The 26,231-nt window shown below is 47.2% G+C and overlaps 1 protein-coding gene across 1 annotated transcript in view; it reads right to left on the bottom strand.

The window, feature by feature from the left end:
• LOC118688585 (deleted in malignant brain tumors 1 protein) overlaps positions 1-26,231 on the bottom strand; it is a 65,547-nt gene that overhangs the window by 19,891 nt on the left and 19,425 nt on the right. Inside the window, 15 exon segments of the mRNA XM_054515679.1 lie at positions 110-196; positions 12,080-12,339; positions 13,034-13,422; positions 13,965-14,137; positions 14,378-14,589; positions 14,901-15,120; positions 16,952-17,263; positions 18,143-18,454; positions 19,704-20,015; positions 20,895-21,239; positions 21,969-22,280; positions 23,032-23,154; positions 23,530-23,841; positions 24,765-25,076; positions 26,055-26,096. Coding sequence (XP_054371654.1) covers positions 110-196; positions 12,080-12,339; positions 13,034-13,422; positions 13,965-14,137; positions 14,378-14,589; positions 14,901-15,120; positions 16,952-17,263; positions 18,143-18,454; positions 19,704-20,015; positions 20,895-21,239; positions 21,969-22,280; positions 23,032-23,154; positions 23,530-23,841; positions 24,765-25,076; positions 26,055-26,096 — 3,723 coding nt within the window.

The following is a 26,231-nucleotide window of genomic DNA, read 5'->3' as shown; positions in this document are numbered from 1 at the left end:
CTGGTGGGGTATGGCTGGCTGTGCTGCTGAGGCACAGCTCACCCAGAGCTGGCTCGGGGAGCTCTGCACATCCACCAGGTACATTCACACTCAGGAGCACATCTCTTACCTTTGGGCTCCAATTTTTCTTTAATCCACTCGCCAATTTTTTCCCATATTGAGTTTAGGTTTGCCTGGTCCCACCGGGCTCCACTTGCTGTGGCAGAGAAGGAAATGTATTAGCCCTAAAGTAACACATCATATTCTTGTTTTGTAAATAATTCAATACAGCCAGCCCTTAATCTGTCTGTGAAATCACCTCTTTTTGTAAGAGATTGGTAAGACTTTTTTAATGGTGCCCATGGTGATAGATAAAGCTCAAATTATCTCATTCAAGCTAGCAAGATTATAAGTTTGAAGGAACATGTCATGCAGAGCATATTTCCCCCTGGGTCTGGCAGACTGCTCTGTGTTTCTTTCCCTCTCTTTCTCTAAATTTTAAAATGTAGAGTACAGAATAATTTTAATTAAAACTAGAATATTGGATGAAGAACATTTGGAAAACAACTTCCACAAGCTATTTCCCTTGTGAAAAAGAAACAAAGGAATGTTCTTCAGCCTTCTTCAGTCTGTAACCTTTATGGATTATATTTCAAAATACAGTATATTAATATAATATTACATATATTATATATATTGTATTATGTATTTTGAAATGCATACATTTTGAAATACATGTATTTTTAAATACAATCTATGGATTTGGACTGAATCTTTGAAGTAGAAGACAAACCGTCAATTCTATGGTATAAAATTCATCGGCAATATTTGAGGAGAATCTTTGCCACCACTTCCCAGCAAGCCAGCCTGTATTAGTAAATAATTCTGTAACATTTCAGAAATAATTCACTTCTGTTAAATCAAAAAGGTTTTCAAGGCAGTACCTGGTTCAGTCAGGAGAGTGGAGCTCAGCAGAAGCAACCAGGTGAGACGCACCTGAAGGTCCATGGTTGTTGGGGGTGGTCTGTTCTTGCTCAGCACAGCTGCACAATTTATACCCAATGGGTTCTGTGCAACCTGATGCCACTCCCTGAGCTTTGAGATGGATGCCAAGGAAGTGATTTAGTGAGGATTTTCCTTTCTCAGGGTACATCCAGACATCCGGATGAGGAGATCCAGCTCAGGGAGCTGTTCCAGACTGGCCACTGAGATCTTCCCAAACACTCCCTGGGCACCTCTGTGGCCCTGTGTTGGTGGTGTGGCTGTTCCAGGAAGCAGTGATTTACTTTTGGGGATTAGGCTGTTGGTAAGGATTCTCATGCCACCCATTAAGACATTTTCCAATTTACAACCATATTAACCTGATTAATTGCTGTGAGGATTGTGCCAAAAGATTAGCATCCTAAAAGTGTCAGGCAAGCCTCAAACAAATTCTCTTTGTTTGCCAAAATTACTCATGTAAGAAGCAGTTTTTCTTATTTTCCTGACTTCTCTTTAACCTGGGAGAAGATCCCTCCAGCATGTTTCAGATCTGCAGTTCTCTCTGTCTGACTTGTAGCCCCCAGAGCAATAAAAGAGCTTCCAGTCTTCTCCCTGGCATGGAGTGATGGTCAACATCACCATGGCCTCAGATATCCTACAGGATGCCTCCGCCTCTGCCTCATTTTGTCCTGTCAGGGAGAAGGGACTCAGCTACAGAGAGAGAAAAAAAAAAAACAAAGCTGAATTTTCTTAGCTGAATTAAAAATGAGCATAAATTCCTTCTTTTCATAAAAACTTTTCTTATTTTCATGGCACAGTACAGCTCTGTTTGGAGCCCTGATGTAGGGATGGAAGGTGACATGGAAGGAACATGCCTGAATGCAAAAATCTTTAGTTAGTAGGAATCATCAAGATGTGCTTTTTCAGCATTCCTCAGTCTCCTTCAGAAAACAGGTGAGGCCCCAAGGAGGTCATGCAGAGGGTAAATCCTGTGTGCCAAGAACCAGCAGTGATGACAGGAGGGCTGACCTTTGTGGTCTTGGAAGGACAAAGCTGTTCCCCAGAACATCTTAAAGAAATCTATCAAAATCTGCTCCTAGAAAGCAAACAGGGTGTGTAGGGAAGTTGCTTTGGGCTGGAGACTCAGCGTTAATCTTTCTTCACAGGGTGAGGTTCTGCTGCACTGGCAGATCTCCCCCTCCCTGGAAATAACTTTATTTAGAGTTATAATTTCTCTGAGTATCTGGGCCTAAAGGGGCTAAAAGCAGAGGGAAAATGTGGATCTGTTCTGGTGGCTGCTGCCACTGGAGGGCAGCGAGGCCCCGTCCTTGGGAAGAGAGACAGGGCTGGAAAAGATGCTCCAACACCACAGAGCTGCTGTGGCGCCCATAAAAACACTCCACCTGAGCAAATACCTTTAAAAGTACACATATTTGTAAGGAATTTCACTAAAGGGGTTTTGAAGGAATAAACTAAGGCTGACTGCCTTTCTCCTGTACATGTATTTATTTGTAAGGAATTTCACTAAAGTGGTTTTGAAGGAATAAACTAGGGCTGACTGCCTTTCTCCTGTATGTGTATTTATTTGTGTTTCTCATTCCCTGGGGAAAAAGAAAGATCACTGATGTGTGTGAACTCACAACTTTTTCCCATGCTGTAGCAATGTATTTGTCATTTCTTTCAGCATCATACTGCACTTCTGAAAAGTTTTCTTACAGGGTAAATCCTGGTTTTTGCTGCACCCACTGCATTCCCAACAATCTGGGGTGAGCCATGTCCAGTGCCTTGCCCCAGTGCAAGTGTTCCCAGTGCCAAACTCAGTTCTATACCAGCCCCTTGCCCAGTTCTGTTCCCTTCCCTGGACACACTCCAGCCCCTCAATGTCTTTGTTATCCTGAGGGACCCAAAGCTGATCCCAAGGGGCCTCAGCAGTGCTGGCAGAGGGGATGTGCCCTGTTCCTGCTGGCCACACCACTGCTGGAACAGGCCAGGTTTTCTCTCTGATGGCCTTTCCACTGAAGTCCAATAAGTTCTGAAGTGAGAGGAATTTTTGAGGAATGATAGACAACAAGCAAATTAAGCTGAAGTAAATCACACCTCAATGACATAGCCTGCAAAGTGATTGCCTGTATTTATGGTGCATTTATTGTAAAGTGAAAACTTTAGGTATGAAGCCACTGCGTTTGGACCAAACTGAGTATTGAGTGCTGGGTCTGTCACAGACGCATTTTATGAAAAATCCTTTCCTTGGGATTTTTTGTCCTGAGAAGCCAAATGTAAACAATGATTCTTCCTCCTCAAAACCAAAATGTAACCAATGGTTATCTGCTGCTGTGGAATGCAACAGGTGCATCTGGGATTGGTCTCATGTTGTTTGTAATTAATGACCAATCACAGTCAGCTGGCTCAGACTCTCTGTCCAAGACACAAGCTTTTGTTATCATTCTTTCTTTTTCTATTCTTAGCCAGCCTTCTGATGAAATCCTTTCTTCTATTCTTTTAGTATGGTTTTAATATAATATATATCATAAAATAATAAATCAAGCCCTCTGAAACATGGAGTCAGATCCTCGTCTCTTCCCTCATCCTAAAACCCCTGTGAACAGTCACACTGGGCCCAGCTGCCCAGTCCCAGAGGAGAATTCCCTTGGGATAAGGATGTCACATCAGCCTCTGGAAGCCCCAGTAAGGGAAAATCTTTGTCAGGGGTGAAGGCTGTGCCAAAGTCAAGGGGTGTCAGTGACCTTGGCCCCACACATGGCAGGAGAGGTCATTCCATCCTGTTACCCACTGAGGCTTTCTGTCAACACACCCTGCTTGTCTTGGCACCTGCTGCATTTCTGCAGCTTTTCCTGCTTCCCACTTTCCTGTGGACAATGGTCTTAATGGAGAGCTTTCCTCAGCTTCCAGCAAATCCCTTTGACCTCAGCAGTGCCAGGGCAGGGTCATATCAGTGCTGGTGACCTTCTCCAGCACCCTTGGAACATTTGTCATCAAATACAGGAGTGGCCTTGTGGTGCCACGGACTGAGCTGTCACTGCTGCTGCCTTTAAATTTAATTTCAATTTTTAAAATTTAATTTTTTAATCAGTGCAATGAGACACATGAAGTTTGCATTGCAGCTCACTGCCAGTGCAGAGAAGAAGAAAGGCTCTGTGTGCTGCCAAAGTTAAAGTGATTTATACCCAGCTGAGTGGTGGTTATGAAATCAGTCATAATTAAATAAATTACCTGTGCTAGACAAATGATGATGGGTATTTATTGATATATTTACAGTGAAGTATTTAAATTAATAGAGCAAAATCAAGGTTCAACTCATTGAGACAAGGGTGACCAAGACATGAGGTTAATCAAGCCAAAGCATCGCAATGTCACCATGACTTCCCTATAACTGCATTTCCTTTTCTCCTTGCATTTTAATATCACTTAAGGGCCTTTGAGTTTCATTAGGAAGTACAAAAATTTCTCTTAGGGGTTTTTTTGTGTGAGGTAAGTGCAGATAACAGATAATATTAAAAATGCTGTTTTATGCAACACCTTTCCTTTTTTAAGACTTGAGACCTCTAACAATCTGATTCAGTGAAGAGGTTTTTCACACTCAAAAGTTCACATCCTTTCAGTCCTGTGGCAAATCAGATTTATATTTAGGTTTCATATATTAAATCTCCTTAAATATTAAAAATCTATAGTTAACCTCATGAAAACTCATGTAACTCAGAATTACTGCTTTCACTGTGGTCAAAATACACTGTATTTTAATTTTTTCCTTATGCATAAGCTACTGAAGAAACTAAATAAGGTGCAAATCAGTAATAATTTAAAGAGCAAGTTTTTTATGGTAAGGATTTTTTTTTTCAAGATAGAAATGGTTGAATACCCATGAAATTGAAAGTGCCAGGTATTTCAGTTCCCATAGAAGCTGTCAGAGGAGGAAATAGACAAAATATACATTTTAAGAATTACAGTGTCTGTAAAATTAACTGTATTTTTCAAAGAGGTTTTTCCTCTCAGAGGGTGGTTTGACAGTGGAACAGCTCCTCTGGCTGCAGCACAAAACCTGCCAGAGGTCAAGAAGTGCCTGGACAACATTGTAAGTCAGGTGGTTTAATTGTAGGTAGCCCTATTGAGGAGCAGGGAGCTGGACTCAAACATCATGGATTGCTTCCAAATCAAGATATTCTATGATTCTGTGATGACACTTCACCTTTTTTGTAAAACCTGTTTTGTTTAACAAAGTGTCCAACAACTGGATAATTAATTGAGAGCTGACTGTCCTTGACAACAACTTGAAAAATCAGAGGAGAACGAGACTTTGAACTTCTTTTACCATCAGGCAGACATTTTAAAAAGTTGTCAAGGTTAAATTTGGGTAAGAACCAAGAAGGGCCAGAAGGTCATGGCATATCCTTCAGAGGGATCTGACACAGCTCTGGTTCCTTTTTCTTGCTTTCTGCCCCTAAGCCTCAAAGGACAACAGGCAAATTCAGTCGTGACTCCAAACCTTTGCATTTGGTTTATCCTGGTTATCTCACTCAAATAAATGATCCTCAGCTGCTCAATAAAAGCTTTCTTAAGGTCGGATATGTGAGATTAGAACTTTAAGCTCAGGAAAAGTCTCCTGTGTGAAAGTTTGTTTGTTCTGTGAGGGCAGAATGTGCCTTGGGATTGATTTTGTTCCTCCCAAGGCTTGGTAGAGAGCAAATAGAGTTAACCAACTCCTAAATAGAGCCAATAGAGTTAACCTCCTGCTAAAGGAGGTTACAGGTGACTAAAAAGTGTGGCAGTAATACAACAGGATGGACTCTTAGTGGCACTGCTTAAAATGCTCTAAAAGGTTTTGAATCTTTGTTGGATGGAATTTTGCCATGTCAAATATGGATTAAAAATCAAGAAAAAAAAGAGGGAAACACTGCATAGGACAGAGATTTGGTGACAGTGTGGGTATTAAGAGAGGCATAATGCTGTTGAGAAAAGTGTTTTATAGTTCAGTGGAGCACTTTTGAATTTGACAAAATTAAAAATTCACTGTGGCTCCTCTTGAGCAAGCACAGGTATTGTACACAAGCAAATGGCACTGGCATCACAGTGGCTGCCACACTTCTCTCCACCCCTTGTGAGAACACTCCCACAGGCATTTCTCATTCCCCCTGCACTGCACATCATCCATGACAATTTTTCTTGGGCTGTGAGCAAAAGTCACACCTCCTGAAGGTGCTGCAGCATGTCCACAGACCTGCTGGTTGCAGACAGCTGCTGAATCACTTTAATCCCAGAAATCACCAAAAATGTTCCCCCAGGCTCTTTTGCAAAATATTTCAGCCTGCCCTTAGCACTGGTTCCCCCCATTCACCACCCTCACTGACATTCATTTGAAAGACAAAAGAAAATTTCCCTGAACCTGGATGTTTCATGGCAAGACAGAATCAGAGATATATGCAAGTTGGATTATGCTGCCTGAGGTAGCTTCTTCTGGGTTGTGTCTGTGAGAACATTGAATACCTCCAGTGTTCTGCTCTGTACAAATTCAGTTCTGAAATATCAGAGCATGATGTTAAACGCAATTACACAAATGTAAGGAGTTTGCCTCATTTCTGTGAATGAAAAAATCAGTCACTTCTAGGTGGAGTTTGAGTCACTGCAGTAACAACTACATCTAGCAAGGAGATGGGGTATTGCACATGGTGCTGAAGATATTGTTGAAACAATAAGAAGCAGATTAATACACCTTGTTCCAGGACTATCACACAGGTCTACAACAGAAGTCAGACCAGTCTTGAAATGTATTTGTTTATGATTATAGGGGAAAATACGAATTTTTAAAGTGTTAGTAGTAAAAAGGTTGTATAAATGAAACAATGTGGTCACTAAAATGAAAATCCAAGGCAAACCAAAGTAAAACCAAAGGATTTGATCAGATAGGGTTTGATACTACACAGGAAGTACTTTGGAAGTCAGGAAACTGAGAGAGCAGCAATAGCCAATGTAATTTCATAGAGTGGAGATACTTTTAACTTCTAAAATGTTTCAGTAATTTTTTTTTGCAGGAGTTCCTTTCTAATAGCTTCGTTTTTTGAGTACCTTAATACTTGTTTGAAGCCCTTCTCTTCTATGGGAGCAGTGCTTAACCCCTCCCCTTGGACAGCCCACAGCAGCCACTGGCCCAAGAGGAGCCAGGGAGAAAACTTTACCAGGGCAGTGGACTGCCTTATCTGCAGTAAACAAATTGCTATTTTTTCCCTATTTTTTTCCCAATATGCAATGCCAGGAACCTCTCAAGACTGCCCAAATTCTAGCCTGTGTTTCAAACAGTTAATTCCCAGCTTGATTTCTGTCACCCCAGCTGTGACACTGCTGCCTTTGGGCAGCACCTCCTGTGACGCCCAGATGGATCCTTGCAGAGCTGGCAGGGAGCAGCCCTCTTGTCTTCCCCAACAATGCATTCCTTAGCAAAATCCAGTCAACTTCTGGAACAAAGAGGGCTTGTCTCAGGCTGGCAAGGCTCAGATCAAGTGTTTACTCTGCTTTCTCATAGTGCAGCTCTCAAACCAACGCTGCCCGGGACCTCCAAGGGAAAGTGAAGCAGCAGAAATCCAAAAACCTTTGGATTTCTGAGCCTGAACTGGGGATATCAGCACCCAGAATTTGGGGTAGAAGGTTTGGCTTGGCCAAACAGAGTCATGGAATCACTGAGCTTGGAAAAGACACACCTTTGTGCGGAGGCACAGAGCCCTCGCATGAACACAGCTCGATTTTCATCGCATCTCATGCAACAAAGCCCTTGAATCCAGGCTTAGCCACAGAAGGTGGTAACTAATGCCAAATGCTTCCAAAACATCTCAACATTTCTAGTCAGCCACAGGGAGGAAACAGAAAATACAGAACTCTGAAATGATGAGAAAAATAGAGGGAAAACCAAAGTGACAGTCGTTCAGACTTGGCAGGCTCTTTAGAACAGCAGCAGTACAATTAATGTCTACATCACACCCTGTGACTAATCCACTTATTTCAGAAAAAAAAAAGAGAGAAAATTTACTTGAATGAGTACCAGGTGATTCAGGGCAAAAGAGGTGCTCCAAGAGTTATTCTAGGAAATGGAAACAGCTCTCACTCCAGTGACACAGCCAGGTCACTGATGAGTTTCCTCAGCCAGGAGAGGTTTCATTAAAATAGAGTTCTTGTGTCCTGAGTCTGAGAGAGAAGATCTCCTAATATTCACAAGCTGCTGTGTGAATTTTAGTGTCTCCTTATGTTTTGCCATCTAGATAAAAACAGCCAAAAAAATGTAAAAATACCACAGGGAGATTCTGGTGCAATCCTGTTAAAAAAGCTTCGTTGTGGCTTGGTGAGTCTGATGGAGTTAACTAAGAAAATAAAATTATCTGTTGAGTGAAATGATCTCCAGAGTATATTCCTTTAGTTATGTAATTGGAATTTGGTGCAAGCAGTGGGGCTTGGGCGTTAAAGGACCCCATGGCCAGAACTGGGAGCAGAAGGTTGTGCTCAGCTGCTGAATTCAGCTTGATGTCAATGGATGCCTGTGGCATTCCCTGGGAAAGCATGGGGAGAAAGTAATGAAAACCGGAAAAATGGTGTTTCTTACCCATACCCTGCAAACCCTAATTGGGTTTTGAAATCTCAATCTACATGAGGATTTGCTATTAACAAATAAAAAATTGAATCTACTTGCTGGCTATGAGATGCAGAAACAAAACCATGTTTATTTATACCCAGTTATAAATATTTTTGTGGCAGGTTCCTGGGAAGGAGGGCTACAGAGCTGAATGATCTGCTTCATTCTCCAAAATTAGAATAGAAGGATAAACAGGACAGGAAATCCAGCATACAAATAAGCAAACAAGGACTTTGTTTCTGAGCTTTGCTTCAACCCCTGTTCTGGCCAAATAGGTGGCTTGGTACCACTGGGAACAGCATGAAGTCAGGAACCCACAGACCCCGTGCAATTATTTACTAAAAAATACACATGCATTTTAAATCAAATTGCTTTTGATCCCTTCTCTTCCCATTAAAGAAACCTTGAGGAGAATTTCTCAGGGATGTGCAGTTTTCAGTTTTGTCAGAGTTCTGAGCACTTTCAGCTCTTTGCTCGTTCCCCTCTCCCAGTGGAATGGGGGAGACAACTGGCGAAAAACAAAATATTAAAAAAAAATATATATGTAATATAAAATTAAATAAAATTAAATATCTTGAGCCCCTCCAGCGTCCTCACTGGCAGGGGAGGACGAGGAGGTGAGAAATCCTTGACTGAGTGTGAGAGTTGCTCAGAACCATCAGTGTGTTCTCAATATTATTCTTGTCCTAAATCCAAACAAGGCACTGTACCAGCTGCTAGGTAGAAAATTCACTACCCCAGCCAGAAGCAGTGCAGGGTGTGATTCTGTCATTGGGTTGACACTTCTAAGGGATTTTCTCATGGTGCTGCAAAAAAATTTGTTATTGGTGCTGAGATGATGAGTTGAGTGCTGAGTGAACAAGGACATGGTTGAGTCGAGACAGACACACCAGGAGGAAATAAAATAACCCAATACCAAAATCAGACAGCTGTTCAAAGGAAAAAGTGCCAAGTGATGGTTGGTGTGTCTCATCTGAGGGCAGAGCAGGTGACAAAAATAAGCAGCACCCAGAATGCTCATTTAAAAGAGCAAAAGAAGTGTCCTTCACGTGCTCCTGTTCTTGACACCCTTGTGTTTGCAGGCACCAGCCTTCACTGGCAGATTGGCATAACTGATCCCCTACAAACCAAACAAAAACCAAAACAAAAGGCCAAATAAACAATTTTAGCTTACATTTTGGCTTTAATTCCTTGTATTTTTTAACTAGGACATGAAAGGCAAGAAATCCCAGGTCTTGCTTTTCATGTTTTCATGCATCAGTGATAAATGTTTATGTGGCATTTGTCTGTTTGCATTTCCAGCATATTTCAGTCTGATTTTTAAATGTGCACAAGACGTTCTGAAAGGCTGGGTAATTCCTGAGAAGCCAAACTCCTCACAACTGTAAAACATACAGCCATGGAGGAGAAAACAAATTAAATAGTTTTGTGATCAGCAATCAAAAGTAATAAAAATTGAACAAAACTCCTCCTTCTGGAAAGCAGATATGAAATGTCTTTCACCTCTTGAACATTTGGGTGAGAGCTGAAAAGCCTCCTGGCTGGGATTCAATCTCTTGGATGACATTTGTGGGTTTGCCTGGTTTAGGGTGTGTGTAAATGGAAGGCTAAAAATTGATATAAAAAGCCTTTAGAATAGATTGTGTATTTCAGCCTTAAAAGATTGCAAACAACATATCTTTAACAACTCAGTGTATTTTGAATTTGGATTTATTCAATCTAGAGAAGCTAAAACTTAATGGAAAAGATATTAATCAATGCTCAAAATAATTAGAATATTGTAGAGCCACAAATTGCTGTGGTAAGATCAATTACGGTTCCTTTCCAGAGATGATCCATCTCACCAAATTAAATCTTCCTTCCTTTCAATAAACCTTGAAATATTTCTTGATGCCTCACTCACATTTTCACTCCAGCTCACAAAACTTTGAGGCATTAGATAAATGGTTTTAGAATGATGTGAGAGGAGAATTAAAGAGGAGAAAAATGATAAAATAATTGTGCTAAACAACTTGTGGCAAGAAAGTTGAAATTGTTTCTTAATCCTTTAAGAGGTGTTAGGATTACAAAGCTGTTCTAAGGCATTGTAGCAGAATTTATTGAAGATAAAGATATCACAGCTTCCCACAAATGGCAGATGTGAGTCTGTCATCAGTGAGGCATTTTGGTGGCTCATAAAATGTAAGGTTTGCCCTGCATTCATCCAGTGAGTGATGCTGACCTTTGCTCTGGCGTTATGCCATGTGAAAGCAGCTCCTTCAGTGCCAGCCTGGCAGGAAAACCATCAAGAACAGAAACAACATCTGCCAGGAGGGTGACAGCACCAACCTCTGGTGTGAGGGAATTGTTAGCAGCAGGGGTAAGATATTGAAATATTTATAATTATAATAATTATAATATTTATATCACTATATTTAATAAAATTACATATTTCATATACTTTATATTATCTAATATTTATAATATTTATAATTATATTTTGATATATTAAAGTAATTTTTAGATTAAGATATCTAGAAGTTCCCTGTGTAGTGTTTCAGAAGCACAGGCTCAGACCATCACTTGGAATTGTTAATCAAACAGACCACACTCTGCAACACAGTAAAACATTTGTATTTCAAGCACAGAGATATTAATTTGAGAGACAAAATAGATTTATTGCTATGTAAATATTACCTCCTTTGATTATAAATTACACTGCTCACAGAACAGATTATTTTAGCTTGGAAATTTCTGCATTTTATAAATATGCACAGACCCATCATTGTTTCAATGAGAAATATAGCACTAAAAGCAATACTCAGAGTAATTAGAATATTGTATAGCCACAATTCTGGTTGCTAGAAGAGCCCAGCCCTATGAGTGAAATTTCTGGGGTTTGATCTCAGCGTATTGAAGGTCAAGGCACAAAGAGCTCCAGTTTTAAAGGAGTGGCTCCCAGATCAAAGTCAGAAATAAGCAAACTCACAGATTCACTGCTTTCAACTATTTGGACAGGCTTCATATTAGCAAGGATGACAACTCAACTAAACAAACTTCATGAGCAGAGCACAACTGAGGGAATGAAATATTTCTCAAGAAGTCTGGGAGTTTGCTCCCAGCTGGCTGTCATAGAATCATGGGATCATTTAGCTTAGAAAAGTCCTTTAAGGTTATCGAGTCCTACCATTAAACTACCACAGATAGGCCCACCAAGAAACCATATCCCCAAATCCACAATCAGACTGGAGCCAACTAGCACAATTCAAGGAGTTTTAGCACTAAAAAGGATTACAGGGAACTCTCCTTTGGGACAGCCAGGGAAGTTACACTTTTTAAAATGTGGGTGAAAGCAGAAGCTTGCAAGGTGCGGATCTCTCCCTTTTCATGGCAAAATTGGCAAAAGCAGATTTCAGTGAGACATGACAGAGCTGTGGCTTTCCTTGGAGCCCGTTGGTCACCCTGGAGCAAACGTGAGAGAAATTTATTCATCTTTCCCAGTGCTTCCACTGGGAGCATCCCCTCCTCGGAGCTGAAGGGGCCCAACCACCACATCCACGTGCTCCTCAGCGGGGCTGGTGTCCCTCTTGGGCCTGGAGCTGCAGCCCCTGTAGCAGTGGGAGGAATAGTCCCCGAGCCTGCAGACCAGCATCTGGCACTTGAGGTACACCGACGGGTGCCGGCTCATGAACTTGAAGGCGTTGAACTTGAACCGAGCAAAGTGGCTGGAAGGGGAGTAGTACGTGGCGTAGGAAGAATCTCTAGGACACCTAGAAAGGAGCAAAAGAAGGGGATTAGTCTCTTCACAGATGCGCACAGGCGCGTTCCTGCAAAATTAAAATTCAAATTATTCGATTTATTATGATACATTCCCGCGAAATTCAGATTAAAACTGAATTGTGTCATAGTCTGGTACTAGGAAAGCAGTAGGGTAAAAATGTAACCTTCATAGCACAGTATGAAATTTAAAAATATAGAAATATATAAAATATAAAATAAAATATAAAAAATGTATTTTAAAGTACTATGAAACAGTTGCTGGAGGGTTGGCAACTCTTCTTCTTTTTCTAAGAGAAGAACACTTTAAGTGATGAAGAGGGAACAGCAGACTGTTATTTATGTCAGTGTTATACAAGGCATAAAAAATCACTCTAATGCTTGACCTGGTTTTACTAAAATATTTAACTCTTAGGATGACAATTCCTACTGCCAGTTTTCACTGTGTCATCTACTTTTCTCCCACTACTTCAAATTTTGTTCACAGGACAAAGAAGGAGTAAGTGCAATGAAAGTAAGGTCTAAATATAATTTCTTATTTCCAAGCTCATACTGCAAAAATAAAAAAATCAAAGACCACTTTTCACAGTCTGCTGATAGCGAGTTCTAACTCCATTCAGATTATCTGTATCATTTAAAGTAAATGTGGATGGCGGGTGTGCTTCAAGCCTTGAAGAAAGCCCTTACCCATTCCTGACTAAGTAATAGGCCAGCGTGTTAAAATCACGGGGGTCAGGTGCTGCCACACACGTGTCCACAACCACCTTCAGGTTTGGGTCTGGGCTGTGAAGACAGGCTTGCAGGTAGAGGTTTTGGTTGAGGTCGATGTAGTAGGGAGATGCGCGCACTTGCCGCCGGAACGCCGGGGACTTGTAGAAGGTGATGTTCATGTTGTATCTCCCAAACTGGTACTCGTCCACATCCACGGTGTCCTCAGCAGCGTACACCACCTGCTGCCAGCTCTTCCGCAGCATTTTGCAGCTGACGTGCAAGTTGATGTTCTTCTTCCTCTTGATTATGTACCCGGAAGACGCGACCCTGATGGTGTTGGAGTAGTTGATTGTGTCGTTGTTCTCCTGTTTAACGATGCAATTTAAAATCAGGAACTGTGCTTTTGTCATGTGTCACTGTCATATTTCCTGAAAAATCCCTTCGCCAGGATTTCTTCTCCTGGGAAGATGAGAAGCCTCAGCTTCTCCTGTGTTTGCTCCTCTGGAATGCGGTCTGGAGGTTGTTTATCCAAACATGTGAATTGTTTTTACTTAATGACCAAACACCATAAGCTGTGTCGGACTCTGAGGAGTCAGTCATGAGTTTTTATTATTCTTTCTTGTTAAGCTTTCTGTCTGTATCCTTCTCTTTCTTTAGTATAGTTTTAGTATAGCATAATATCATCGTATCATATCATATCATTAATATAAGGTAATGTAATGTAATGTAATGTAATATCATATCATATCATATCATAAAATAAAACAATAAATCAGCCTTCTGAGAACATGGAGTCAGATTCCTCATTTCTCACCTCATCCTGGGGACCTCACAACACCACAGTCATGTTCCATCTAAGTTTTGCCAAGCTTTGATACATTTTGAGTGCCCAAAACAGGGAGTTTACCTCTTGTATTGTCCCACAGCCATTGTAGGGGATGTTGAATACAACCTCCTGGGAGGTGACTGTCGGTCTGCAGCGATTGTCATTCAGGGTGACCCTCCGTGCTGAGTATCCCTGGGACTGGAGGTAGTCTCTGCTGACCACTACGTGCATGTAGTCTGGCAAGCACTGAATGGCTGGTAGAAGAGGAAGGTATAATGTATTTGTGACTTTAGGTATTTGGTAATGATTAGAGGCAGGTTTTTTTCTGAATTTAGAAGTCAGGCGGTTCCCACCCCAACCCACTCTATTTCACACACGTCATTCAATTTCCACAATTCAATTTCCAACAATCTTTAAATTGGCACAGATATTTATTCTGCAAACAAAAACAATAAATAGGCTTGTCTGTTGGGAAACACTGGCCAGGAACTTACTGGTGTTGTGACCTGCTGGAATGGAGGAGTAGTGAGCCTGAAAGCCTCTGAAGGAGAATCTGGAATCGCTGTGGAAGCGAACACTCATCATGTTTGAAGAGGACACGTATGTGGGAAAGGAGCCAGAACAGAATCTCCCAAGAAGAGGGGAAGAGTGGAGAGGTCCATCGTAGACTTCGATGTAGTCATGCTGGCACGTCCTGCTTTGCATCCTGGTAGAAAAACATCAGCACTTTGTCAAATCCATTTCAGAAACACTGATTTCACTGCCTAACACGTGATAAAATCTTTCAGCATTTAAAGTTTTCTCAGCACAAATTTAATTTGTCTTTTATGCAGCTTTAGCAGAAAATGGTGAGTAAACAATGCAACATCAATCCAGATTTTGATCTGGACTTCAAACTGTGGATGTCATTGGAAGTATCTTTAAAATTGGGAAGGTTGGTTGTTTCAAATAAGATCTCAAACTTGTCAAGTAAGTTTTGACTTTGATATTTTCCCAGGGAATCAAGGTTTTACTTACACAATATCTCTAAATGTGAGAGTTACACGGAAATTGTTCTCCACTTGTATTTCCCACACGCAGTCAGCGTCGTTTGGATAATTTCCAGGGTAGTTGGGACTCTGCAGCACCCCAGAGGGATCTGAGACTGAGCCACCACAAAAATAAGGTGCTGCAGAAAGAAAGGGGACAGAATTTACTTACAGTAACCTCTGCAAAAGTGTACTTGAGCTGTACGTGCCTCACCCATAGTAATTGAAAAGCAGGTCCCCTGCTGACTGCAGGTGGTAGACTAGAGGAGCTGAGTCAAAACTAATATTTGTTTTTTGCTTTAGGTTTGCTTGCATGTTAGATTTGGAATTCACTCAGGGGTGGATTTCCATCCATGGTGTCAGACTACCCTCTTCAGGCTGGGCTGGTAACACCTGGATGCTTTCTGCCCCTTTTTAGAGTTGAGGTCAATTCTGGGAGGTGTCATGACAGTTGAAATGGAAGCACCTTCCTCAACAGACAGCCTCTCATCAGTTACTCTGCTGCTTCTCTTTATTCCCCTAAGGTCTTTGGAGGGTAAATAAGTTGCAAGTTTTCTAGAAAAAAAGCAATTTTCTGGTCTCAGACTGAAATAAGCCCTTCAGGCTGCTGTAAAAAGTCCTAAGTACAAACATAGCTGCAAAAAGCTTTAGTGTTCCTGCCAGCATGAATGACTTAATTCTTGTCACAGGTAATCCTAAAAGTGTCTTTGTAGGAAGGTGAGCAGAGCCTCTGAATGTAAATGCTACAAGATGTGACATTTAAAGATGAAATCCATTTTATATTCTGCTTGAAAAAGATCATTCACACTTGCAGCGATATTGTCATAGAGACAAAAGACAAATTTACAGAAATATGCAACAGGGAGACAGACAGATCAGAAATAAGAAATAAGCAAGGTGAGAAGAGCCACAGCAAAGCATTACCTGGTGGAGGTGTTGAGGTGGCCACTGGAGCTGTGGGTGTGAAGGAAGAAGAGAGACACGTGAGAACTGCAATTCATGAGAAAGGATCTGGGGCCGGAACATGGCCTCACCTTGAGGCACAGAGTGATAAAATGGGGATCACAGGGAGTCAGGGAAGCAGAAACAGGAGATGAGGCACAGAGGGCCATGAGCTCCAGGGGAGACCCAGTTGCAAGCACTGCAAATGACCATATTCTAGTTTCTTCTGATCATATCCCAAAACCCAGAGTATATCTAATAAACAGCTCTGGTACAAACAATACAGGAATTGAAGGGATGAAGGCAGATAGATCCCTGGGCGTGATACTCATGGTTGCAGTAAGAGGCAATCCCTCTGCAAAGAGTTTCATTAAACCAGCAATGGCTGCAAAGTTCCTGGATTCAAAGCACAGCTCTGTTCCATTTGCCAGCTCTTCCCCATGCTCTGTTTGCATCCTAGTTTACTTTGGGGTGGCCTAACAGGAGAGGCCCAGGGCTGGGAGAGGCCCAGGGCTGGGAGATTGCCTGCAGTGCAATGAGCTCTGGCAAGGGAGATGAGGAGCAGTGGGGAGGGCAGTGAATGAGAGTGGACAGGGTTACCTTCTGTGCTGCTGCTTGCTGTGCTAGCCACTGTGCTTGTGGTGGTCAGCAGTGCTGGGCTGGACACCTCAGATGTGGCAGAGGCTGGTGCTGTGGTGGTCATTTCCAGAGGGCTGGGTGTCTCTGTAAGTTGGGGAGGTGATGAGTTCAATGGCAATGGCCATGAAAAGCAGAGCTGGAGGCCTAAAGCCAGGAGAGAGGATGGAGCTCTTTCCTTCCTTTCCCCCATCCTGGCACCAGCCTGACCTGTCCCCAGTCCTGCCCCATCCTCTATAAAGAACAACCCCTCAATCCACAGCTTTGCCCCATCAGTGGATGCCAACAGCAGGAATTGTGGAGATCCTGCTGTTCCCTGTCTGTGCAAGAATGGGGATTTTGGATGGCATAGGCTTGAGTCTCAGGTAGCAGAAGAGCCCAGCCTCACCACTGCCCTGGCCTGATCCCAACCCCTGTTAGAATGAAATGCCAAAGAGCCAGAGTTCCCTGCTGGCCACTCACCTGCACAGATGACACTGGCATCCTCCATGTGCACGCAGTTGTGCACGCCCCAGCCGTTGTGCCGGCACATCTGCAGGGAGGGCTCGTCCCCGCGGCACTGCACGTCGTCCAGGAAGATGCGGCCGGAGCCCGGGCCAAAGCGAGCGTTGCGTGGGGCATCCAGGGCCTGGCCACAGCCCAGCTGCTGGCAGACCACCCGGGCATCCCTCATGTCCCACTGGTCGTCACACACCGTGCCCCACGTGCTGCCGTCGTACAGCTCCACGCGGCCCTCGCAGCCGTTCCTGCCGCCTGACAGCCTCACGCTGGGCCCTGACACACGGCACGAGGCATTGGTTTGAGTCCCTCCAACCCAGCATCCACAGTCCCAACGACCTCCCCTGCTGTTTGGAGATTTTGCCTCTGTGACTTTGATCTGGGGTGTTGCAGGTCTAGGGAGATCAGGGAAGGGCAGTGACTGTGCCAACAACACTGGCATACAGATGGCAGATGTGACCTCCTCTGGCCTTGCTGACAGTGTCCTGATTGTGAACCCTGGGCACAGAGATGCTCAAGAGCCTGGCTCATGGGCAGAACAGCCCTTTGCTAGCCGTGCATGTGGCCCATTCACTGTGGGGGACATTCATGCACCCTGGAGTTGTCAGGGGAATAGGGGAACAGCAGCATTTCACCGACCAGTATCAGCCCTGTTGGACACCCCTCTTTTGTTATTGTGCCAAGCTGGGGCTGGCTTCAAAAGCAGGCCTAGGCTGGGAGAGCTGTACTTACCTGTTGTGAGCGGCCATTGAGGAGGAGGAGATGGCTGGGGGGCTGCAACAAAGAACAGGGAGTGAATAAATGGGCAGCAAATACAGCTGGAGTGTAACAATGGATGAACATGGACATAGACATGGATATGGGCATGGGCATGGACAAAGATGTGGATGTGGACATGTCCGTGGATGTGGATGTGGACATGAAAACCCAGGCTGTAGGATGAAAAGGGGACGAGAGCATGGAGTTCTGTCCAGCCTTTCCCCTATCCAGACACCACAGTGCTCCCAGTCCTGCTCCATCTTTCCCACACTACAATCTCTCAATGTGTTTTGTGCGACCGCATCACTCAGCCCCAGCTCTGCCCAGAGAATTCAGCCTGCCTGCCTTCAGTGGAGGAAGCCAAACCGCTTGAGATGGTCTCTGCTGGCCACTCACCTGCACAGATGACACTGGCATCCTCCATGTGCACGCAGTTGTGCACGCCCCAGCCGTTGTGCCGGCACATCTGCAGGGAGGGCTCGTCCCCGCGGCACTGCACGTCGTCCAGGAAGATGCGGCCGGAGCCCGGGCCAAAGCGAGCGTTGCGTGGGGCTCCCATGGCCTGGCCACAGCCCAGCTGCTGGCAGACCACCCGGGCATCCCTCATGTCCCACTGGTCGTCACACACCGTGCCCCACGTGCTGCCGTCGTACAGCTCCACGCGGCCCTCGCAGCCGTTCCTGCCGCCCGACAGCCGCACGCTGGGCCCTGACACACGGCACGGGGACAAGGATGAGCTCACACCAGCCCAGCACTCTGCTCTGCCCACATGGGCCACTGCAACGGGGCTGCTGCCAGGCCAGGCAGGGGGCTGGGGGACTGGAATTACCTGTGGAGTATGGTGCCGATGTGGGGAGTGTTGAAGCTGTGGATGCAAGGAAGAATTTGGTGTCAATGACAAATGTTCTAAACATATCAGCACATGTCATGCAGATGGGTGTCGCTCGTTTTCTAGGAGCCCCTGTACTGTGATTCCTTCAACATCTTGCAGAGCTCTTTCAATCATCTCAAATCACCATCCTGACTTTGCTGTTTCACACAGGAGCCCCGTGCACACAGAGACATCTCCTGAATGTCAAAATATTTAAGGGAGCATCTTTCTTTCCTCCATCCACATCCCCAGAGCCAGGGCATGTCTAGGAAATAGTTCTGGTACTACCCATGCAGGACATGAGGCAGATAAGGCAGAATGAATTTTTGCTCATGGTTGCAATGAGAGGCAATCCCTCTGCAGACTTTCAATAAACCAGCAAGGGCTGCAGAGTTCCTGGAGTCAAAACACAGCTGTCCCATTTGCCAGCTCTTCCCCATGCTCTGTTTGCATCCTCAGTTTAGTTTTTTAGTTAGGTGGCCTAACAGGAGAGGCCCAGGGCTGGGAGATTGCCTGCAGTGCAATGAGCTCTGGCAAGGGAGATGAGGAGCAGTGGGGAGGGCAGTGAGTGACAGTGGACAGGGTTACCTTCTGTGCTGCTGCTTGCTGTGCTAGCCACTGTGCTTGTAGTGGTCAGCAGTGCTGGGCTGGACACCTCAGATGTGGCAGAGGCTGGTGCTGTGGTGGTCATTTCCAGAGGGCTGGGTGTCTCTGTAAGTTGGGGAGGTGATGAGTTCAATGGCAATGGCCATGAAAAGCAGAGCTGGTAGCCTAATGCCAGGAGAGAGGATGGAGCTCTTTCCTTCCTTTCCCCCATCCTGGCACCAGCCTGACCTGTCCCCAGTCCTGCCCCATCCTCTATAAAGAACAACCCCTCAATCCACAGCTTTGCCCCATCAGTGGATGCCAACAGCAGGAATTGTGGAGATCCTGCTGTTCCCTGTCTGTGCAAGAATGGGGATTTTGGATGGCATAGGCTTGAGTCTCAGGCAGCAGAAGAGCCCAGCCTCACCACTGCCCTGGCCTGACCCCAAACCCTGTTAGAATGAAATGCCAAAGAGCCAGAGTTCCCTGCTGGCCACTCACCTGCACAGATGACACTGGCGTCCTCCATGTGCACGCAGTTGTGCACGCCCCAGCCGTTGTGCCGGCACATCTGCAGGGAGGGCTCGTCCCCGCGGCACTGCACGTCGTCCAGGAAGATGCGGCCGGAGCCCGGGCCAAAGCGAGCGTTGCGTGGGGCATCCAGGGCCTGGCCACAGCCCAGCTGCTGGCACAGCACCTGGGCATCCCTCATGTCCCACTGGTCGTCACACACCGTGCCCCACGTGCTGCCGTCGTACAGCTCCACGCGGCCCTCGCAGCCGTTCCTGCCGCCCGACAGCCGCACGCTGGGCCCTGACACACGGCACGAGGCATTGGTTTGAGTCCCTCCAACCCAGCATCCACAGTCCCAACGACCTCCCCTGCTGTTTGGAGATTTTGCCTCTGTGACTTTGATCTGGGGTGTTGCAGGTTTGGGGAGATCAGGGAAGGGCAGTGACTGTGCCAACAACACTGACATACAGATGGCAGATGTGACCTCCTCTGGCCTTGCTGACAGTGTCCTGATTGTGATCCCTTGGCACAGAGATGCTCAAGAGCCTGGCTCATGGGCAGAACAGCCCTTTGCTAGCCGTGCATGTGGCCCATTCACTGTGGGGGACATTCATGCACCCTGGAGTTGTCAGGGGAATAGGGGAACAGCAGCATTTCACCGACCAGTATCAGCCCTGTTGGACACCCCTCTTTTATTATTGTGCCAAGCTGGGGCTGGCTTCAAAAGCAGGCCTAGGCTGAGAGAGCTGTACTTACCTGTTGTGAGCGGCCATTGAGGAGGAGGAGATGGCTGGGGGGCTGCAACAAAGAATAGGGAGTGAATAAATGGGCAGCAAATACAGCTGGAGTGTAACAATGGATGAACATGGACATGGACATGGATATGGGCATGGGCATGGACAAAGATGTGGATGTGGACATGTCCGTGGATGTGGATGTGGACATGAAAACCCAGGCTGTAGGATGAAAAGGGGACGAGAGCATGGAGTTCTGTCCAGCCTTTCCCCTATCCAGACACCACAGTGCTCCCAGTCCTGCTCCATCTTTCCCACACTACAATCTCTCAATGTGTTTTGTGCGAGCGCATCACTCAGCCCCAGCTCTGCCCAGAGAATTCAGCCTGCCTGCCTTCAGTGGAGGAAGCCAAACCGCTTGAGATGGTCTCTGCTGGCCACTCACCTGCACAGATGACACTGGCATCCTCCATGTGCATGCAGTTGTGCACGCCCCAGCCGTTGTGCCGGCACATCTGCAGGGAGGGCTCGTCCCCGCGGCACTGCACGTCGTCCAGGAAGATGCGGCCGGAGCCCGGGCCAAAGCGAGCGTTGCGTGGGGCTCCCATGGCCTGGCCACAGCCCAGCTGCTGACAGACCACCCGGGCATCCCTCATGTCCCACTGGTCGTCACACACCGTGCCCCACGTGCTGCCGTCGTACAGCTCCACGCGGCCCTCGCAGCCGTTCCTGCCGCCCGACAGCCGCACGCTGGGCCCTGACACACGGCACGAATCATTGGTTTGAGTCCCTCCAACCCAGCATCCACAGTCCCAACGACCTCCCCTGCTGTTTGGAGATTTTGCCTCTGTGACTTTGATCTGGGGTGTTGCAGGTTTGGGGAGATCAGGGAAGGGCAGTGACTGTGCAAACAACACTGGCATACAGATGGCAGGTGTGACCTCCTCTGGCCTTGCTGCCAGTGTTCTGATTGCGATCAGGGGAATAGGGGAACAGCAGCATTTCACTGACCAGAATCAGCCCTGTTGGACACCCCTTTTCTTATTGTGCCATATTGGGGATGGCTTTAAAATTGGCACTAAACTGGGAGAGCTGGACTTACCTGTTGTGAGCGGCCGTTGAGGAGGAGGAGATGGCTGGGGGGCTGCAACAAAGAACAGGGAGTGAATAAATGGGCAGCAAATACAGCTGGAGTGTAACAATGGATGGACATGGACATGGACATGGATATGGGCATGGACAAAGATGTGGATGTGGACATGTACATGGATGTAGATGTGGAGATGAAAACCCAGGCTGTAGGATGAAAAGGGGATGAGAGCATGAAGTTCTGTCCAGCCTTTCCCCTATCCAGACACCACAGTGCTCCCAGTCCTGCTCCATCTTTCCCACACTACAATCTCTCAATGTGTTTTGTGCGACCGCATCACTCAGCCCCAGCTCTGCCCAGAGAATTCAGCCTGCCTGCCTTCAGTGGAGGAAGCCAAACCGCTTGAGATGGTCTCTGCTGGCCACTCACCTGCACAGATGACACTGGCATCCTCCATGTGCATGCAGTTGTGCACGCCCCAGCCGTTGTGCCGGCACATCTGCAGGGAGGGCTCGTCCCCGCGGCACTGCACGTCGTCCAGGAAGATGCGGCCGGAGCCCGGGCCAAAGCGAGCGTTGCGTGGGGCTCCCATGGCCTGGCCACAGCCCAGCTGCTGGCAGACCACCCGGGCATCCCTCATGTCCCACTGGTCGTCACACACTGTGCCCCACGTGCTGCCGTCGTACAGCTCCACGCGGCCCTCGCAGCCGTTCCTGCCGCCCGACAGCCGCACGCCGGGCCCTGACACACGGCACGGGGACAAGGATGAGCTCACACCAGCCCAGCACTCTGCTCTGCCCACATGGGCCACTGCAACGGGGCTGTTGCCAGGACAGGCAGGGGGCTGGGGGACTGGAATTACCTGTGGAGTATGGTGCTGATGTGGGGAGTGTTGAAGCTGTGGATGCAAGGAAGAATTTGGTGTCAATGACAAATGTTCTAAACATATCAGCACATGTCATGCAGATGGGTGTCGCTCGTTTTCTAGGAGCCCCTGTACTGTGATTCCTTCAACATCTTGCGGAGCTCTTTCAATCATCTCAAATCACCATCCTGAATTTGCTGTTTCACACAGGAGCCCCGTGCACACAGAGACATCTCCTGAATGTCAAAATATTTAAGGGAGCATCTTTCTTTCCTCCATCCACATCCCCAGAGCCAGAGCATGTCTAGGAAATAGTTCTGGTACTACCCATGCAGGACATGAGGCAGATAAGGCAGAATGAATTTTTGCTCATGGTTGCAATGAGAGGCAATCCCTCTGCAGACTTTCAATAAACCAGCAAGGGCTGCAGAGTTCCTGGAGTCAAAACACAGCTGTCCCATTTGCCAGCTCTTCCCCATGCTCTGTTTGCATCCTCAGTTTAGTTTTTTAGTTAGGTGGCCTAACAGGAGAGGCCCAGGGCTGGGAGATTGCCTGCAGTGCAATGAGCTCTGGCAAGGGAGATGAGGAGCAGTGGGGAGGGCAGTGAGTGAGAGTGGACAGGGTTACCTTCTGTGCTGCTGCTTGCTGTGCTAGCCACTGTGCTTGTAGTGGTCAGCAGTGCTGGGCTGGACACCTCAGATGTGGCAGAGGCTGGTGCGGTGGTGGTCATTTCCAGAGGGGTGGGTGTCTCTGTAAGTTGGGGAGGTGATGAGTTCAATGGCAATGGCCATGAAAAGCAGAGCTGGAGGCCTAATGCCAGGAGAGAGGATGGAGCTCTTTCCTTCCTTTCCCCCATCCTGGCACCAGCCTGACCTGTCCCCAGTCCTGCCCCATCCTCTATAAAGAACAACCCCTCAATCCACAGCTTTGCCCCATCAGTGGATGCCAACAGCAGGAATTGTGGAGATCCTGCTGTTCCCTGTCTGTGCAAGAATGGGGATTTTGGATGGCATAGGCTTGAGTCTCAGGCAGCAGAAGAGCCCAGCCTCACCACTGCCCTGGCCTGACCCCAACCCCTGTTAGAATGAAATGCCAAAGAGCCAGAGTTCCCTGCTGGCCACTCACCTGCACAGATGACACTGGCATCCTCCACGTGCCCGCAGTTGTGCACGCCCCAGCCGTTGTGCCGGCACATCTGCAGGGAGGGCTCGTCCCCGCGGCACTGCACGTCGTCCAGGAAGATGCGGCCGGAGCCCGGGCCAAAGCGAGCGTTGCGTGGGGCATCCAGGGCCTGGCCACAGCCCAGCTGCTGGCACAGCACCTGGGCATCCCTCATGTCCCACTGGTCGTCACACACCGTGCCCCACGTGCTGCCGTCGTACAGCTCCACGCGGCCCTCGCAGCCGTTCCTGCCGCCCGACAGCCGCACGCTGGGCCCTGACACACGGCACGGGGACAAGGACAAGGAGAGGTTTACACACCAGCTCTGCACCTGTAGTCCTGAACTTCCCAACTGCTTTTCAGATTTTGTCATAGTGACCATGAGGTGGAGTAGTGCAGAGCCAAAGGGGATTGGGGAGGTTAGTGACTGAGGACAGACTGTAGGCATACACACAGCAGTTCTAGCCCTTTCCAGGGACCTGTTCGTGTGCTGTTTGAGGTGTCTGGTTGCAGAAGTCACGGATTCACCTAGGCACTTCCAGAAAAACTATTTACAACCTTTTGGGGGAAACCAACCCCGATGGGGACCCCTTCAAGCACCCTGGAGATGTCATGGGCCAAGGGGGTCAGCTGCATTGCACTGAGCAGGATCAGCACTGTTGGACTCCCCTTTTCTCATCTTGTGCCAGGCTGGGCCTCATTTAGAAACTGGGTATAACCTGGGTGAGCAGGACCTACCTGTTGTGAGTGGCCATTGAGAAGGAGTGGTTGGATTGGCAGCTGCAAAGAAGAAGAGGGTGTGAAAAAATGTGAGTCCTCATAGTGAGGCTTGTGACAGTGTATAGACGTGGATGTGGACATGGTCATGAACACGGATATGAAAATTCAGGCTGTAGAACCAAAGGGGGAGGAGAGCTTGGGTCCTGCCTTTCCCCCCATTCCTGGACCTGTCCCCAGTCCTGCCCCATCCTCCCCAAAGACCAATTTGCCCCTTCCTTTAGCCTCTAAAGCAGGAAGTGTGGAATACCCAGTGTGCCGTCTCTGTCTAGAAATGTGTCTTATACATCGCGCAGCATTCAGCCCCTGGTGGCAGAAGACCCCTGGTGATAGACTGTGCCCTAGCCCTACCAGGGGAGCTCAGCTTGGCTGTTCCCAGAGAACCCAGAACACACTTATGGTGTGTGCAAAAGGCCACTCACCTGCACAGATGACACTGGCGTCCTCCACGTGCCCACAGTTGTGCACACCCCAGCCGTTGTGCCGGCACATCTGCAGGGAGGGCTCGTCCCCGCGGCACTGCACGTCGTCCAGGAAGATGCGGCCGGAGCCCGGGCCAAAGCGAGCGTTGCGTGGGGCATCCAGGGCCTGGCCACAGCCCAGCTGCTGGCACAGCACCCGGGCATCCCTCATGTCCCACTGGTCGTCACACACCGTGCCCCACGTGCTGCCGTCGTACAGCTCCACGCGGCCCTCGCAGCCGTTCCTGCCGCCCGACAGCCGCACACCGGGCCCTGACACACAGCACAAGGCACAACATCAGGTTTCCAACATCACAACCCCACCTCCCCAGCTGTTTTGGAGATTTGGCCACAGTGACTTTGATTTGAGGTGGTGCAAATCTAAAGAGACCAAGGAAGGGGAGTGAGAGAGCAAAGACCCCCAGTGCATGGAAGGCTGATGCATAACGAGGAAGGCAAAGCTGTGCTACACAATCCCAACAGTCTAATGTGCTTTTGGACCATGTTTGGGACACTGGCAGCATTTTCATACCTCAATTTCCAATCTGAGTTTTAATAATTGAAGGAGTATAACAGTAACACCTTAACACAAAAAAACCCTCAAACTCTGAGAACTCAACTCTTTGTAAAAAATGGGACTACAGCCCTTCTTCAGTGCAGAGTACTGGTGCTGCAGAGCAGCATGTATCACAATATGGGGAACCTCATGAGAACAGCCTGGAGGTCCTGGGAGCTGCCGGGGGCATGGGGGCATTTGCTAAAATGCCATTTTTGCACATTAAAATCATGTGACATTCCCTCATACCACTCATACACCTTGCAGGTGTTTGAGGCTATGGGCCCAGGCAGGGCATCCACAAGGAGATGGCCACCTCTGCTTGATGGCTGAACAGCAACAGCCGTGACCTGGCATCAGGACAGATATCTGTGTCTTGGGCTGGGCTGGCAAGCACATGGGCTTGAGGGAAGGGATTGCCCCCATCCTCTTGGTACTTGCCAATCCACTGCCAGGAGCCATGGAGTATCTGGCAGACCAGGACTTGGACTCAGCACCACTGCAGCTGCCGTTCTGCTGAGGCTCAGATCCTCCCTGGCAGAAGCCCTCAAATGACAAAATCCTTTGCCATGGGCAGAAGGGACCAGCAGCATTGCAGTGAGCAGGCTCAGCCCAGCAGCCCCCCTCTCTTCTCCTCTTGTGCTGGGGTGGGGCTCACTATAAAACTGGAAATATGCTGGGTGGGAAGGAATTACCTGTTGTGTACGGCCATTGAGCAGGAGGGGTTGGATTGGCACCTGCAAGGAAAAAGAGGGAGTGAATGAAAGAGTACTTAAGGCAGCAAACTCCTGGCAGTGGATGGACACAGACATGGACATGTACATGGGCATGGACATGGCATGGACATGGGCATAGATATGGACATGGACTTG

This window comes from Molothrus ater, chromosome 8 (genome assembly GCF_012460135.2).
Source record: "Molothrus ater isolate BHLD 08-10-18 breed brown headed cowbird chromosome 8, BPBGC_Mater_1.1, whole genome shotgun sequence".
NCBI lineage: Eukaryota > Metazoa > Chordata > Aves > Passeriformes > Icteridae > Molothrus > Molothrus ater.
The sequence above is the reverse complement of the archived record's forward strand: the minus strand, read 5'-3'. Positions and strand labels throughout refer to the sequence as shown.